This window comes from Hordeum vulgare, chromosome 5H, assembly GCF_904849725.1.
Source record: "Hordeum vulgare subsp. vulgare chromosome 5H, MorexV3_pseudomolecules_assembly, whole genome shotgun sequence".
In the NCBI taxonomy this organism is placed as follows: Eukaryota; Viridiplantae; Streptophyta; class Magnoliopsida; order Poales; family Poaceae; genus Hordeum; species Hordeum vulgare.
The window spans coordinates 577531139-577546930 of record NC_058522.1 but is presented as its reverse complement, the minus strand read 5'-3'; the positions used below and the strand labels follow the sequence as shown (position 1 = coordinate 577546930).

Here is a 15792-nt window from a genome sequence, read left to right as displayed (position 1 = left end):
ATAAATATAGTGAAAATAGAAGTATATCATACTACTACTTATCTGAGCCGCTCTAAAGGTCAGCTTCTCATGCTCGATACCGGGAGTCACGCACTTGAACCGCTTCCAAACCCTGCCCGACAAGGAAAATGATTTGCTAAGTTTTTCATTAATTGATATATCAGAAAATCATCGAAAGAGACCGATAGAGCGCAAGAATGGTTGAAATTACCCTTGAAGCATGTCCTGCAGGCTTTGGAACTGTTCCAAGGGTCTCGATAATGGGTCGAAGGCATCAACTCTTCCCTTATCAATTTGAATGTCCAACAGAATCCAAGGGTAGCTGCACATGTGTGTGTGTGTGTGTGTGTGTATATATATATATATATATATATATATATATATATATATGTCAGTAACTTATCAATTACACTTATAAGTGAATGGACACAACAGAGTAAAGACCCTCACTTGAAGTTGTATGGAAACAGTATGTGGTCACTGAAATCTTGATCTGTTAGAAACCTTAGAAGGTTTTCCTCCGTCTCCTTGGGTTTATCAGTTAGCGTCGCTATATGTATTTTATCTGGGTCAATAAACCCAATATTTAGGATGTTCCTACTTTTACATTCCAGAATCTTCATTCTACATAATAGAGTACAAGTTATATGTAGACAATGAATTGAAATAACTAAACAAGTTATATGTAGACAACGAATTGAAAAACTTACAGACAATAGCAACTCATAAGCGATTTGTCGAGGGCGTCGGCATTGTACATCTGGAAGAGTTCATCAAAGTCGATATGGATTTCTTCGGGGCGGCCGTAGTACTCCCGTGGTACACGCGCCACGATCATCGTTCTCCCATTCTTTGATTCACTTAAGTACAATGTATGCAAGTAACGCATATTTATTGGGAGATCATCAAACTTATCTTTGCTGACCAAAAGCGCTCCCATGACAAACTGTGGCTTAGGGGCTACCACAACCTTGGGTAACCTGTCGTCTTGGGAAGCCAGAACGTCTTCAACCGGGATACCCCATGTTGGGTAACGTAGCATAAATTCAAAATTTTCCTACACATATTCAGATCTTCCTATGGAGAGACCAGCAACGAGAGAGGGGTAAGATCATCTTCATACCTTTGAAGATCGCTAAGCGGAAGCGTTGCTAGAACGCGGTTGATGGAGTCGTACTCGTAGCGATTCCGATCTAGTGCCGAACAACGGCACCTCCGCGTTCAACACACGTGCAGCCCGGTGACGTCTCCCGCACCTTGATCCAGCAAGGAGGAGGGAGAGGTTGGGGAAGAACTCCAGCAACACGACGGCGTGGTGTCGATGGAGAGACGAGGTCTCCCTGCAGGGCTTCGCCAAGCACCGGCGGAGAGGAGGAGGAAGAAGAGCAGGGCTGCGCCGAGAGAGAGGGAAAAACCGTGTGTCCCAATGGCCAAAAGTGCCCGATATATATAGGGGGAGGGGAGAGGGGGTGCCACCCCTAGGGTTCCCACCCTAGGGGGTGCGGCAGCCCCCAGATGGGAGGTGCGGCGGCCAGAAGGGGAGGAGGGGGTGGCGCACCATCTGGTGGGCCTTAGGCCCACCGGGCCTAGGGTTTGCCCCCCCTTTTCTCTCCCTTGCGCTATGGGCTGAGTGGGGGAGGCGCACCAGCCCACCTAGGGGCTGGTTCCTACCCCCACTTGGCCTACCTTATCTCCCGGGGTCGTTGCCCCCCTTCGGTGGTCCCCGGGGCCACCTCCGGTGGTCCCGGTACGTTACCGGTGATGCCTGAAACACTTCCGGTATCCGAAACCATCCGTCCTATATATCAATCTTTACCTCCGGGCCATTCCGGAGCTCCTCGTGACGTCCGGGATCTCATCCGGGACTCCGAACAACTTTCGGTAACCTCGTATAACAATTCCCTATAGCCCTAGCGTCATCGAACCTTAAGTGTGTAGACCCTACGGGTTCGGGAGACAGGCAGACATGACCGAGACAGCTCTCTGGCCAATAACCATCAGCGGGGTCTGGATACCCATGGTGGCTCCCACTTGCTCCACGATGATCTCATCGGATGAACCACGATGTTAAGGATTCAATCAATCCCGTACACGATTCCCTTTGTCTGTCGGTATAGAACTTGCCCGATATTCGATCGTTGGTATACCTATACCTTGTTTAATCTCGTTACCGGTAAGTCTCTTTACTCGTTCCGTAGCACGTCATCGTATGACTAACTCCTTAGTCACATTGAGCTCATGATGATGTTCTACCGAGTGGGCCCAGAGATACCTCTCCGTCACATGGAGTGACAAATCCCGATCTCGATTCGTACTAACCCAATAGACACTTTCGGAGGTACCCGTAGTGCACCTTTATAGTCACCCAGTTACGTTGTGACGTTTGATACACCCAAAGCACTCCTACGGTATCCGGGAGTTGCACAATCTCACGGTCGAAGGAAAAGATACTTGACATTAGAAAAGCATTAGCATAAGAACAATACGATCTAGTGCTAGGTGGGTCTTGTCCATCACATCGTTCTCCCAATGATGTGATCCCGTTATCAATGACATCCAATGTCCATGATCAGGAAACCATGATCATCTATTGACTAACGAGCTAGCCAACTAGAGGCTTGCTAGGGACACATTGTGATCTATTTATCCATACATGTATTACTGTTTCCTGTTAATACATTATAGCATGAACAATAGACGATTATCATGAACAAGGAAATATGATAATAACCATTTTATTATTGCCTCTAGGGCATATTTCCAACACCCCATTCATCCACCCACTTCTTTGCTAATTCCAAATCTTGCCCCTGCACCAGAGGGAACATTCTCGGGTAACACCCTGAGGGGTGGGATCGACTGTTTGGCCTGTTGTCCAAGCTGAGGAACGTCTGATCTTTTTTTGCTTGTAGTTGAACTTGATTTGCTCCCACTTGCACTTGCACGTGATCTGCTCTTTTTCCCTTCCTTCTGCAATGTGCGTGTATAGTCATCAGGCTTATGGTGTAAGTCATACTGTGATGGAAGGGTCGTGAAGTATTTTGCATATGCTATTTGCTTCTCGGTGTATTTCGGGCGGGGCTCGGGTTCCTTCTTTTTCATCTGCGTATCATAATGTTCCTTTGCTATCCTGACATTTTCCAAACCGGGACTAAAGGCTCCTTACGGGCCGGAACCAAAGCCTCGTGGACGGCATTGCGATTTTGGGGCGACGTGGCCGGGCCTTTAGTCCCGGCCCAGATGGAGGCCGGGACTAAAGGGTCCAGGCCAAAGGCCCGTTTTCCACTAGTGACCTACTCACATTGCACATGCTAATTGGTCTAAATTGAGTTGCCTTCTCCGGAGTTAACGACCTTTGGTAATAAAACGATAATAGTTTCATTCCATCCACGTGTTATAGAACAAATATTCACTGCATGTAGGACATGTTCGACTAGATTGTCCTCCAACATAGCCCAAAATCTTTTTAAAAAAATCACATGAATACCATCTGGACTTGGCGCTTTCGTATCACCAATATAAAAAGGGCATTTCGGACTTCCTCGGTCATATAAGGATAGGTAGATTGTTATCCATGTGATATGGCACCTTTCTTTGAATAAGAGAAAGAACTTCAAGGGACGGATGGGTCACTCTCGAGGCAAAAACATTCGTAAAATATGTTGTAATGTGATATTTGAAATCCGCATCTTGCACCCAAATGAACGACTTAGTTGTTCACACAGAGTAGTGGGAAGAATCGACGGAGCTATGTCGAGGTGAGGGGGGCTGCTGCCCCTCCTCCCAAGCCTTGGATCAATTGCTTAAGATTTTTTTAGAAAGCGCTTAGATAGGATTTCTTTACCATTTGACCCCTCCAATACTGATGATTTGTGTTTTGCCCCGCAGTGATTTTCGGCTAGCTCCCCCCAATGATGGAAAGGGGAGGAACATGGGCCGAGCTTCGAAGGGGGGCAAATTGGGTTGCCCCCCGACCCATGAGAAAAAAATCATGTGTATCCCCTAGTATTCCCATTGCCCCTCCCCGGAAGGAGCATGTATCATGGGAGAAGCACGGGAGGCTGGCGGCGAGCATGAGAAGGATTCAAGCGAGCCCATGCATGCCCGGGTTTTTAGTATGAGCCATGAAAGAATGACTGTGCGAGATAAGAACGACCGGGCGAGATCGTCCGGACACATTTGGTCAAATCGCTGAGAATCACATGAGTGCTCCCATAGATGAAATCAGTCGTTCCATTATTACTTTTGTATTATGTTTGTTTGTAATACTACTAGCAAATATGCCCGTGCGTTGCAATGGGAAAAAAAACTATTAGATTATGTAGGTGTGGTAGATATAAAAAGGTATGATTTCATAAACAAAAAATATGATGCTCATCGCGACTTGATTTCTTAAGGCGTCACAACATAATATTTTGTAGCTGAGTAAACTGCATTTACGGATCCTGCCTGAGCTATACTGATGAATGATGTGCCTCGTCTTAACATAGCGTAGCGGTGCTTACCATAACCAGTATTCTTGTATGAGAATAAACATAATTGTGTACAAAACTAACCCACAAAAAGTTGCGTCAATTTGGTTGGGGCTCAGCGTTGTACAAAACACGGAAACCTTTTCTTACCTAACGCGAGGGACTACATAAAATCATAAAACGACCTCTGGAGATCTCGTAATAAAACCTTTATGTAAGCAACAATTTGTTTTGTTCATTATTTACGGATGTGTTTTAATTTTTGCGAACATTTTTAAAAAATTGATGGAGATGTTTTTCAAATTCCTGTATATGCTTTGAATACCGAATCATTTTTAAAAATCTTGAACATTTCTTATTTCATGAAAATTTATTTGAATTTGTGATTTTTTATAATGTGTGAGCAATTTCTGAACTAATGAACTTTCTATGATTTTCCAAATATTTTTCTGAATTCACAAATGGTTTATCATTTTTCTATTTTTTGTAAAACTCGCAACTTTTTTATATGCAAGGGTCTAAATAAAATCATGAAATGATCTTTACAGATCTCCTAATAAAACCTTTACGTAAGCGACAATTCATTTTGTTCATTATTTATGGATGTGTATTAATTTTTGTGAAGATTTCTAAAAGATGATGGCAAGCTATTCAAATCCATGAATATGTTTTGATTACTGGAAAATTTTATAAAAAATCATGATCATTTAGTATTTCATTACAATTTATTTAAGATCGTGATTTGTTTTATAATATGTGAGCAATTTTCGAACTCATGAATATTTTATGACTTTCTGAATATTTTTTCGAATACACAAATAGTTTTTGCTTTTTCCAACATTTTTTATACTCATAACTTTTTGATATGTTCTTTTAAAATCTGGAATTAATTTAGAGAAGAAAAAACCAAAAATGAAATTAAAGAAATACAAAACAGGGGCGCCCAAACTGCACATGGGTCGGCCCATGCTTTAGAGAGGTAAAGAAAAGCAGGTGAGAACCAGGGATCGAATCCTGGTCTTCGGTGTGGAGACTTCAACCGATAGCCATCACGCTACTCGTTAGCTTTTCTTTTGCTAACGTATCAACCAGAAATACTATTTACTTTATTATTAGGTAGAGATATATGCTTTTGATGGACTAAACCTTGGTCCGTATTTACCCTACTATTGTGTTATACGAAGGGGTGTGCATGTTTTTGAGGGGTGAGTGAGGTGTTTGCTTGAGCAAGTACAATAGTATAGGCACCTGGCTATAAGCCATTGTCATGTCATCTATGGAGTCTGCTTACCTTCTCTCTCCTCTTCTTTTTTCTTTAACTAAACAAAAAAATATTAGTTTATTACTTATAGCCAGCTGACTCGGCTTGGTGGGCCCAATGTGTGGTATCTTTGACTGTTCTCACAGAAGTATAGGTATCTTTGGTGTACACGGGAACGGGATCGGCGCATGCTTTTGTAATGTTGCGTTGCATGAGACAAGGACGGGACGGAACGGGGAACGGGATCGGCGCATGCTTTTGTAATGTTGCGTTGCATGAGACAAGGACGGGACGGAACGGAGAACGGGATCGGCGCATGCTTTTGTAATGTTGCGTTGCATGAAACAAGGACGGGACGGAACGGGGAACGGGATCGGCGCATGCTTTTGTAATGTTGCGTTGCATGAGACAAGGACGGGACGGAACGGGATCGGCGCATGCTTTTGTAATGTTGCGTTGCATGAGACGAGGACGGGACGGAACGGAGAGAGGAGAGAGCCGTTTGCCTCCGGCAACCTCCGCCAGCCATTTCTTGAGAGTCCTCTTGACGGAGACAAGAGATGCAGCAGAGCAGCCGTGCGCGCCTCGGAATCTCTCACGTCCGTCCGTCCAGTGGCTGCCACTCCAGTCCAGCGAGACGTCGCGCGATGCTCCTCGCCTCCGCCGGCCAGACGTGGGCGCAACGCCCAACCGCCGCTTTCGCCCCGCCGCTCCGGCGCCGCCCCCTCGCGGCGCGGCGCGGTCGCGTGCGCGCGCCCCGCTGCACCGGCGGCGCCCCTCCTCCGCTCCCCGGCGCCACGGTGAGTGCTCGGCCGCCCCGCCTCCCGGGTTTTCAGAGTAGCCCCAGCCCGTCGCGTGTCCACCTTTCAGAGAAGCAGTGTTAGCAAAGTTCAGACTTCAGAGCTGTTGCCGCAGTACAGAGTAGTAGTGGTATAACTTTTTGTTGTTGTTGAGAAGATACAGAGTATAGTATAGCTACTTGTGCCTGCAAATCTGCAGTGTTAACAACTCCGTTAAGCCTTTGGGGGAGTGTAATTAGTCCAAGTCGTGACTTGTGATTCAGCGTTGTACGTGAGTGACACAGGCAGATAACACTTTTACTTTACAGAGTAGGCATGGTTTGCGTCAGGATGATGTGTATTCTAGTTTACGGTTTTGCTAAAACACATCTAGATGTCAGGTAAGTATTACACATCTAAGTCCTATATCATTGATTTTACATGAAGATTCGTGTGGGTATTTTTTTTTCCTTTTTATACTTGATTTGGTCTGTATCTATATCACATCTAGATGTGCCTTTGACACACCCCTTTACTTTATTTTATTTTGCCTGAAACTTTCATGAATCCACGTTGCAGACACGCAGCCCAGCTCGCAGCAAGTGCTCGCCGTTGCTTGAGAGCGCGCTGTTGTCGCCCGGTGGAAATGAGCCGGCTGCGGATGAATGGAAGGCGGTCCCGGATATCTGGAGGACAGCAGCTCGAAAATACCCTGACAGTGTAGCTCTGGTGGACCCTTATCACGATCCTCCGACCGAGTTGACTTATAAGCAGGTACCTGTTGAACCACCATAAATTCTGTTGATGCCTGATTATCTAAGACATTTCCTTCTCTACAAATAGGAACACAAAGTAAGCATCGTTAGGCCATATGTGCTGTTTCTCTTGTTACTGTAAAACCACTCATATGCACTTCAATACTGTTTCAAAAAACAAATTGGAACCTTCCAATCCGTTGTCCAGATGGCAATCATTGACATTCTTGGTTTTCTATACTTATATTTATCTGATGTACCTTCTTTATTCAGCTCGAACAACAAATATTGGATTTTTCTCATGGTCTGAGGGCCGTGGGTGTTGCTCCAGATGAAAAGCTAGCCCTTTTTGCTGACAACTCATGTCGATGGCTAGTCGCAGATCAAGGTAATTTTCCTTTTTCTTTTTGTTTCAAGATGTTTAACATGTACTCCCATCATGCACATGTATTGTTATGTGGTATCTTGTGATTGTCTGTCGATATCAGCTGCTGAAGAAGTGAAGGGTTCAAATACTCAGAATGCTAGAGTTGCTATATTTAATTTAAGCCTTCAGTTTATGCATGAGTACCACTGTTACGTTCCTAGCAAAGAGAACATGGTGGAAAGTAATGGCTTTGCTATGGTTTTGATTGTTAAAAACTTAAAGATACTGAATGACAAACGTCACATTTTTTTTCTTAACTGAACAGATGACAGTTTTTTTTTTCTTAACTGAACAAATGTCAGCTTGTCGAATGATGTCTTACCGTCTGTTGTGTCAGCTCTCTAGAGGAATACATGTAACTGTCTTCAAATGCATGACCATATATGTTAATCATGGCACTGACACATGCAATTAATCCAGGAATCATGGCAACTGGTGCTATCAATGTCGTGAGAGGAACAAAATCTTCAGATGAAGAACTATTCCAAATATACAGTCACTCAGAAAGGTGAGTGTCAACTCCTTTTGAAATGTGAATTTGAAATTATTCTATTTTGCTTTTAATGATTGACTATGCAGTCAAAGAGCCAGTACAAATCTAAGTCATGCACAACATAAATGAAATTTCATTCACTTGTCTCTTTCTACCCTATGAACTGTTGCGCCAAGGGCATATTAGGATTCAGGACCTGGCTAATTAAAGCCAACAAACCATTTTGACATCCTATTTAAGTTGTCCCACTGATTTTGTTTAATGGAATGTTGAGATTAGAACTGAGCGAGGTGTTGATTGTATGACGCTAACAGTTAAAGTAAGAGCTGGATGGACCATCTTTCAGATCAGACTTCCTTAGCATGTAAAACAAGTACAACATCTGCGTTGCAATTTTGACATCTTTACTAGACCTAAATGTTCGTATTATTTGCATATACACATGGCTGTCCATGAACTTATTTTTACATCTGTGTTTGCTTGGTTATTGTCTTGCATCTGGAATGTTTTGCCTCAAACATAGCATGGCGCATGTATCATCTGGACTCTAGAAATGTGGATTGTTAGTTGATGGTAGTACGAGGGGTATCTTTTATGCTTATGTGGTCAATTTACAATACAGATTTACTTTATTACTTCCATGTTATGATACGACTTTATTGTTTTTCCCCCATCACAGTATTGCACTTGTTGTGGACAGTCCTCAATTCTTTAACCGGCTTGCAGAATCTTTCATTTCAAGGATTAATGCAAGATTTGTTGTGCTACTTTGGGGTGATAAATCATCCCTAAATAGTAAAGCTGTGAAGGACTTGCCAGTTTATGACTACAATGATATCACTGAACTTGGACGAGAAAATCGTAATGCGTTGTCTGACTCATGCGAGCAAGGTATCTTTTGCATGATATCATAATGCTGTATGAATGACAAGAAATGGAGGGCATTTCTTCCAATTTGTTGATACTTCACTTTCTACTGCTTTTCTGGCATGGAATAGCAGATTAGTTGCTAATCATTTTCATCCCATAAGATGTCTTAGAATCCAATATTATAGGCATTCCAGTGCCAGTAAACAGTTGATAGACGTACCTTTGACCGTTGATTTTGCAAGCTTGGTACTTAATGATTGGTTCAAATTTATGTCGAAAGCTTGTCACTTAAGTTCTTTGCAGCCAACAGCAAATGGTTCCTACCTAAGCTTAATAGCTTTGGCATCTGTTGTATTAAAGAGGAGCACTTAACTTATTTTCTGTTTCTTTAGAGGATATGACGCCACTAGGGAACTTAAGCGACTACTTATTTCTTTCTTCGAACTATGTCCTAGTTTATTTTAACTTTTTCTTCCTTTAGGTCAGCAAGGTGTCTTCGAAGCCATTACTCCAGAAGATGTCGCGACTCTAATATATACCAGTGGAACAAGTGGCATGCCAAAAGGCGTGATGCTTACCCACCAAAATCTCTTGCATCAGGTTAAATATGCAGCAATTTGAAATTTGGACAATGAGTTTTAACTTTTAAGTAATATTATGCCTTGTGAAATAACCTCTATTTTGTCTCCTTATCTTGATGTAATCCTATTATATGAACATGGGTACTTTTGCTGATCAGTGTCATGTTTTTCTGGATTTCCTACAAGTATTTCAAGTCTGAAGTGCCTTGTTGTTTTAAACGGAAGTGCTTAGTTTCTCCAATGTGCTCCGTTTGTATCCAAATAAAGATTTCTGATGGTTATGTTCTGCAGATAAATAACATGTGGGAGATTGTTCCAGCAGTACCTGGTGATAGGTTCATAAGCATGCTTCCACCCTGGCATGCGTATGAGCGTTCTGCCGAGTATTTCATCTTCGCTCATGGAACTCAACAAATTTACAGTAGTGTGAAATACCTAAAGGTATGAGTTTGGTACTTTTCATCACAAAATACTTCATTCTAGTTTGTTTTAGCAAAAGGCCTAGTGATGTCATTAAGTTGAGATGATCTATTGCATGGGTTTATGCTTTCATATGATTTAGGAGCTTACTGAAAGTTGTAAACTTGAAAAGGATGTTGCAAACCCAGTATCACAATGCGCTCAACCTCTTGTGTATCTTGCAGTTTTCTTCCTCTTGTTCTATTTTTATTGTCTGTCTGTTGCGCAAGATGCTGAAACTGCTTATGTAATATTAACATATTTTATTTTATTTTATAGGCAGATTTGCAGAAGTACCAACCTCATTATGTTTTCTCTGTACCACTGGTCTATGAAACTCTGTACAGGTTCGGTTTTCTATCTATATAGTTAAACTGCTTATCTAAACTATGACGTTCTACAGGAATGGTATTGGATAGTAAAATTACTTCAGTTCTCTAATGTCCTGAATGCAGCTCCATGTCATATTCACCTTTAGTTTGCTGTCAACATCTATGTTTGATTATATCTTTTTTTTTTTGCTTTTTTGGCTTATCAGTTTTCTTAATCCATGAAATAGATATATATTTCTTGTCGATCGTAGTGATTAGCAACAGTTCGTAAAATCTCAGACCCATTTTTTAATGTTTCTTCACTTTGCACAGTTCGATTCAGAGGCAGATATCTTCCAGTTCTCCTGCTCGAAAAACTCTTGCCCTTGCACTTATCAAGATAAGTTTGCTATATATGGAGGCAAAGAAGATATTCGAGGTATAAACCCTAATTCTCGTAGCTGTAAGTAAAGTCATTATCTTCTCTTCCTCTCATTCTTTATTGACTGGATCTTCTCGATAAATTTGTGTCCCGTTGAATTCTGCTTGTAGCCTCTTTCTTCCCCCTGAGTCAAATTTCCTTTATCTGTTTTTGTTTTTCTCTTCTTCTGGAAAGGGAACAGTCTTATCAAACAATCCTGTCAAGCCATCGTCCATTTCCTACATGTTCAATTGTCTATGGGCAAGAATTGTCACTGTTCTTTTGTGGCCCTTGCATAATCTGGCAAAGATGTTAGTCTACAAGAAAATCCATTCTACAATCGGAATTTCAAAGGTACACTTATCATGCCCGTGTGCCCATTTCTATGCTATCTCGATTGCAGTTTGAGTGTGAAATGAGCTTCCTGAACTTTATTCTTGACTGTGATTAATAATTCTATGGTTTCTGTGATAATTTGCAGGCTGCTATAAGTGGTGGTGGAAGTCTCCCGATGCATGTGGACAAGTTTTTTGAGGTACATGATTATCAATAAATAAAATTCTTATGTTAAATGATCCATTCATCAACATTGTTCTCTTTCAGGCCATTGGTATCAAAGTGCAAAATGGCTATGGTCTAACAGAGACTTCCCCTGGTGTAGCTGCTAGGCGTCCATTCTGTAATGTAAGAGGTTCCACATGAGTATATGCATTCATTGACCGATCTTCTGGTGGTTTTGTATTTAATAGGAAGATCATATAGTGAGTTACATGTTGGGTAATTTGATGCTAATTTCTTCACAACAAAAAGGCGAAAAATGTCGAAAAATGTTATTAGTATTATTCAGATGACACATCTTTGCTCCCAGAAAGGATATCTCACTATACAAATAAGCTCGGATCTGGAAGCAGACATGGCCCGTGAAATGCATAAGTTTTCGCCATTTTCGTTAAAAATGAACATGCTGGATTTTTAATTTCTAAGGACAAAAGAAGATGATAATTCCAGTGCTGTATGTTTAGAGTTTAGTGCTGACCTTGTGCTTCTTGCATTCCTGTGCAATTTTGTGTGTGATTTGAACTGATTGCAAACTTATAACCAGTTGTGTGTGATTTACCTCCCATTCGTACTCTTCCCTATTTATAGGTTATGTTATACTCAATACTAACATAATCAGTTGATGTAACAAGGTTCTTGGCACAGTTGGCCACCCAATAAAGCATACAGAAATCAAGATCGTGGACATAGAGAGCGGTGAGGTGCTCCCAGATGGTTCGAAGGGGATTGTGAAGATTAAAGGACCACCAGTAATGAAGGGATATTATAAGGTTCTATCTATTCACTATACCAACACAAATCAACTTTCAAATATTATAGAAACAGATCTTGTGTAAACATATTACTTGGTGAAATAAGCATATTTAATTATTTATTCATCACTCAGGATCTTCATGAAACTTTGTTTCTCGGTGACGGATATATTACGCCCCAAGCCTGTTAATTCCATGAATAGGCCGCAAAGTTTCAGACGTTATGATCAACTCTAGCATAGGCTTATAATCAACTAACAGATGTATAGGCCACAAATATGGGCCTTTTTTATTTATCATGATATCAACCCTAGTATTGGAAAAGGTAGAGCTTAGGAAAACCTCACAAGCTGTAATATTTCTGAACCATCATTTCCTAAGGAGGTGGCATCGATGTCTGACAGTTAGCTAAATCTTATAATTCATATTAAGAGACCTTGCTCTGTACTTGTTCATTTAAGCTTCATCTTCCTTAGAAGGTTCTTGTTTATCTCTTAAACTTTTGTTGTCGCAGAATCCATCTGCTACAAATAATGTTTTGGATCAAGAAGGTTGGTTCAACACTGGAGATATAGGCTGGATTGCACCTTGCCATGCCACAGGGCCTAGTCGAAAATGTGGAGGGATGCTTGTTCTTGAAGGGCGTGCAAAGGATACGATAGTTCTCACTACAGGTACTCCAATTAGTTCATTGTTTTTTTTTTTGAGAATGTCACTTCGAGTATTATGTATGATTTATTTACTGTCATCTCCGTGCATTGATTTATGACATTCCACTTCTTTGTATACCGGGGTGTGATGTTGGACTCCTGAAATCAATTAATTCATATGTACTTGGAGATCACATAACTATTGTTAAATTTGGCTGCACTTGAATGTTTATACTAGATCTAATTGCACTTGAATGTCCCAATTTCCAGGTGAAAATGTTGAACCTGCTGAGCTTGAGGAAGTAGCAAGCAGGAGTAGCTTGATTGATCAGATAATGGTTATTGGCCAGGTAGGGAAAAGAGCATAACCTCAGAAGTGCAATAGTGTTTATAGAACTGCCAGATCACTATTTCAAACATGTGGTGTATTTTTGTTCATGAAAAGAATTAACACAATACGATTATATTTAGATATTTCGATATGAAATAGATCAGTACAAGTGGTGAAGTTCAATGATGAACTTTGTCATGATCTCTGCTATTTGTTCTTTGCATAGGATCAACGACGTCTTGGTGCAATTGTTGTTCCCAATAATAATGAAGCTCTAGCAGCTGCAAAAAGAAAGTCGGGCCTTGATGGGGACAATGGCGGAGCCAAAGATACGGTCGTGAACTTGCTATATGATGAGCTGAGAACTTGGTAAGAGTTGCCTGCCTTTTTTAGCTTATCTGTTCAAATAATCTTAATTTTCTTGTGAATTCTGCATACATCTTTTGAGACTTTTTAGCTAATTTGAAGATTGAAGATATTCCATAATTAGACTAGAATTAAATCACTCATTGAAATTAAGATAAAATAAAATCAGCAGTACTGAGGCATTGGTATTTAGGATTTTAATTTTAACATGTGACTTGAGTCTTGTCAGATAAATATCACGTAAGTTGAATTAGTTTGTTGATAAATACCAGGATGGCGGGTTGCTCATTCCAGATTGGCCCTATTCTTGTTGTTGAAGAACCATTTACGGTAATATTTTCTTGAATAATGCGTGAGAAGTTTTCGTGGGCTGAACATTGAGTAGCTATGTTATTTACTAGCTTGGTGTGGTTTTCCATATTCAGATTGATAATGGTTTGATGACACCAACCATGAAGATAAGAAGGGACAGAGTAGCAGCCAAATATCAAAGTGAAATTGAAGCCTTGTACAAGTGAGATGTGGACCCAGGGTCGGCCCATAGGTTTTGCAAACAAGTTAACCGCCCCGAGCCCTGTTTGATGGAAGAGAAATTATAAGATGATCTTAAATTGTTTTGGTCCGTTCGTTTTAAGATGGTGTAAGAGGACATGTTTACGTTGTCAAGGTTAATAGCGTCTTTGCACTTCAATAGTTTCCATTAGTTAGCAAAAACTAAAATGGCAGTGTTAATTTAGATGGAAAGAAAACATGTAGTCAACTACTGATACACTGTACATATTCGTGCAAAATCAAATTATTGATGGTCTGATATGGTATGAAAACCATGCAAATGGATATTATCTCCTAATCATTCCTTTTCATTTCCTTCAAACCTAGTTTTTTGAGAGAAAATGCGACATTCATTTTAACAAACACTAGCACAAATGCCCATGCGTTGCACCGGGTAAAGAAAAGCATAATCGATTCATGTATCATTGTACACCATTTTTTATATCCGATTTTACTAAACTTCTATGATAAAGTTAAATGTGCAAATTTTTATTAGATGCAAGTAAACACAACAAGCACATACACGTGAAAAGCTAGCATGCCACAGCCACATCAATCTCGGGGAGAAGAGAAGGGCCACCCTTGGAGAGGCTCACTCTTCACATTCATTGGTCAATGTCATTGTCGATTGGAAGAAATTCATGAGAACTCGGTCATTTGATTTCCTATTTTACCACATCCCACATAAACCACAACTTCAAAATTATAGTAGTATTGTGAAGAATTTGGAACTCAGTGGCGGTATAGAGATGGCACCATGAAAATATTACTGAAGAAGATGTTTATGCATCTATGACAACATGGTAGTAAGATGACCACTTCATAATGAAAGTGCCCAACTAATGAAAGTTTTTTCACAACCAAAAGCACCAGCAATAGCACATGTTCATCGAGAGGATAGGTACATCGAGAAAATGTCATACCTACAGATAGACAATGGGCGTCAGTATCATTGGTTCAAACTCCAACTGCATCATAAAGCTGCACAATTACCACAAAAACACATTTGCAATGACCATAGTACGTCAAGGTGCTCGATCCGAGAAGCCCGAGTGCGTCAACCGAGTTGATTCCACATGCGCGGCCCAACTGGCGGACAACTGCAGGGGGTCAACGCGAGCGAGCATCTTCTTCCAAACGAACTCGAGGCGGCCATGGCCGATCTTGTGCGGCGCAGGGAAACGACAGGCGATTGCGGACAGCTCCTCCATGTGGACGCCGGCGTAGGCGTCTAGATGGAGGTGACCTCCCTCCTCCCGCTCGAGCACAACGCCAACAACGGCCAGATGGAGGCGGCTCCCCTCCTTCCGCTCGAACACCGCGACCGACAGCGGCCAGATGGAGCCCGCCTCCCTCCTCTAGCGCCGCCCTGCCTCCTCGTGGCCCGAGCACGGCGCCTGCGATGGCGAGATGGAGGTGGCCTCCCTCCTCCCGCCCGAGCACAATGCCGCCGACGCCCAGATGAAGGCAGCCTCCCTCTTCCCGCCGAAGCACGACGATGACAACGGCCAGAAGGAGGCGGGCTCCCTCCTCCCGTCCTACCACGGCGACGGCGATGGGCAGATGGAGTCGTCCTCCCTCCTCGCGTCCGACCACGGCGAGCCATCCCCCCCCCCCCCCGCCTGAGCACGTCTCCTGCTCCTCACCTGCGCGTGGATAAGATAAACAAAGGACCGCAGGGTGAATTCTTACAAATGTAGGGGTTGTTGTGTAGAAACGAAACGTTTTTCAGATCCACTTAAGAAGGGACCACG

General features: G+C 42.0%; 1 protein-coding gene across 2 annotated transcripts; it reads left to right on the top strand.

Annotated features, from left to right (window-relative positions):
* Positions 1–7569: 7569 nt before the first annotated feature.
* Positions 7570–14336, top strand: LOC123395074 (probable acyl-activating enzyme 16, chloroplastic). 2 transcript variants are annotated; one of them, XM_045090004.1, is made up of 16 exons: positions 7570–7655; positions 8115–8202; positions 8914–9078; positions 9539–9657; positions 9930–10079; positions 10377–10444; positions 10742–10847; positions 11025–11183; positions 11311–11364; positions 11433–11513; positions 12020–12157; positions 12654–12813; positions 13060–13139; positions 13347–13489; positions 13759–13816; positions 13912–14336. In XM_045090004.1, exons 2-16 carry the CDS (start codon positions 8166–8168, stop codon positions 14002–14004), a joined length of 1611 nt encoding a protein of 536 aa, XP_044945939.1. In that variant the 5' UTR covers positions 7570–7655; positions 8115–8165; the 3' UTR covers positions 14005–14336. The 2 variants fall into 2 exon arrangements, with proteins under 2 accessions (XP_044945939.1, XP_044945940.1); XM_045090005.1 differs by lacking the exon at positions 8914–9078.
* The last annotated feature ends 1456 nt before the right edge of the window (positions 14337–15792 follow it).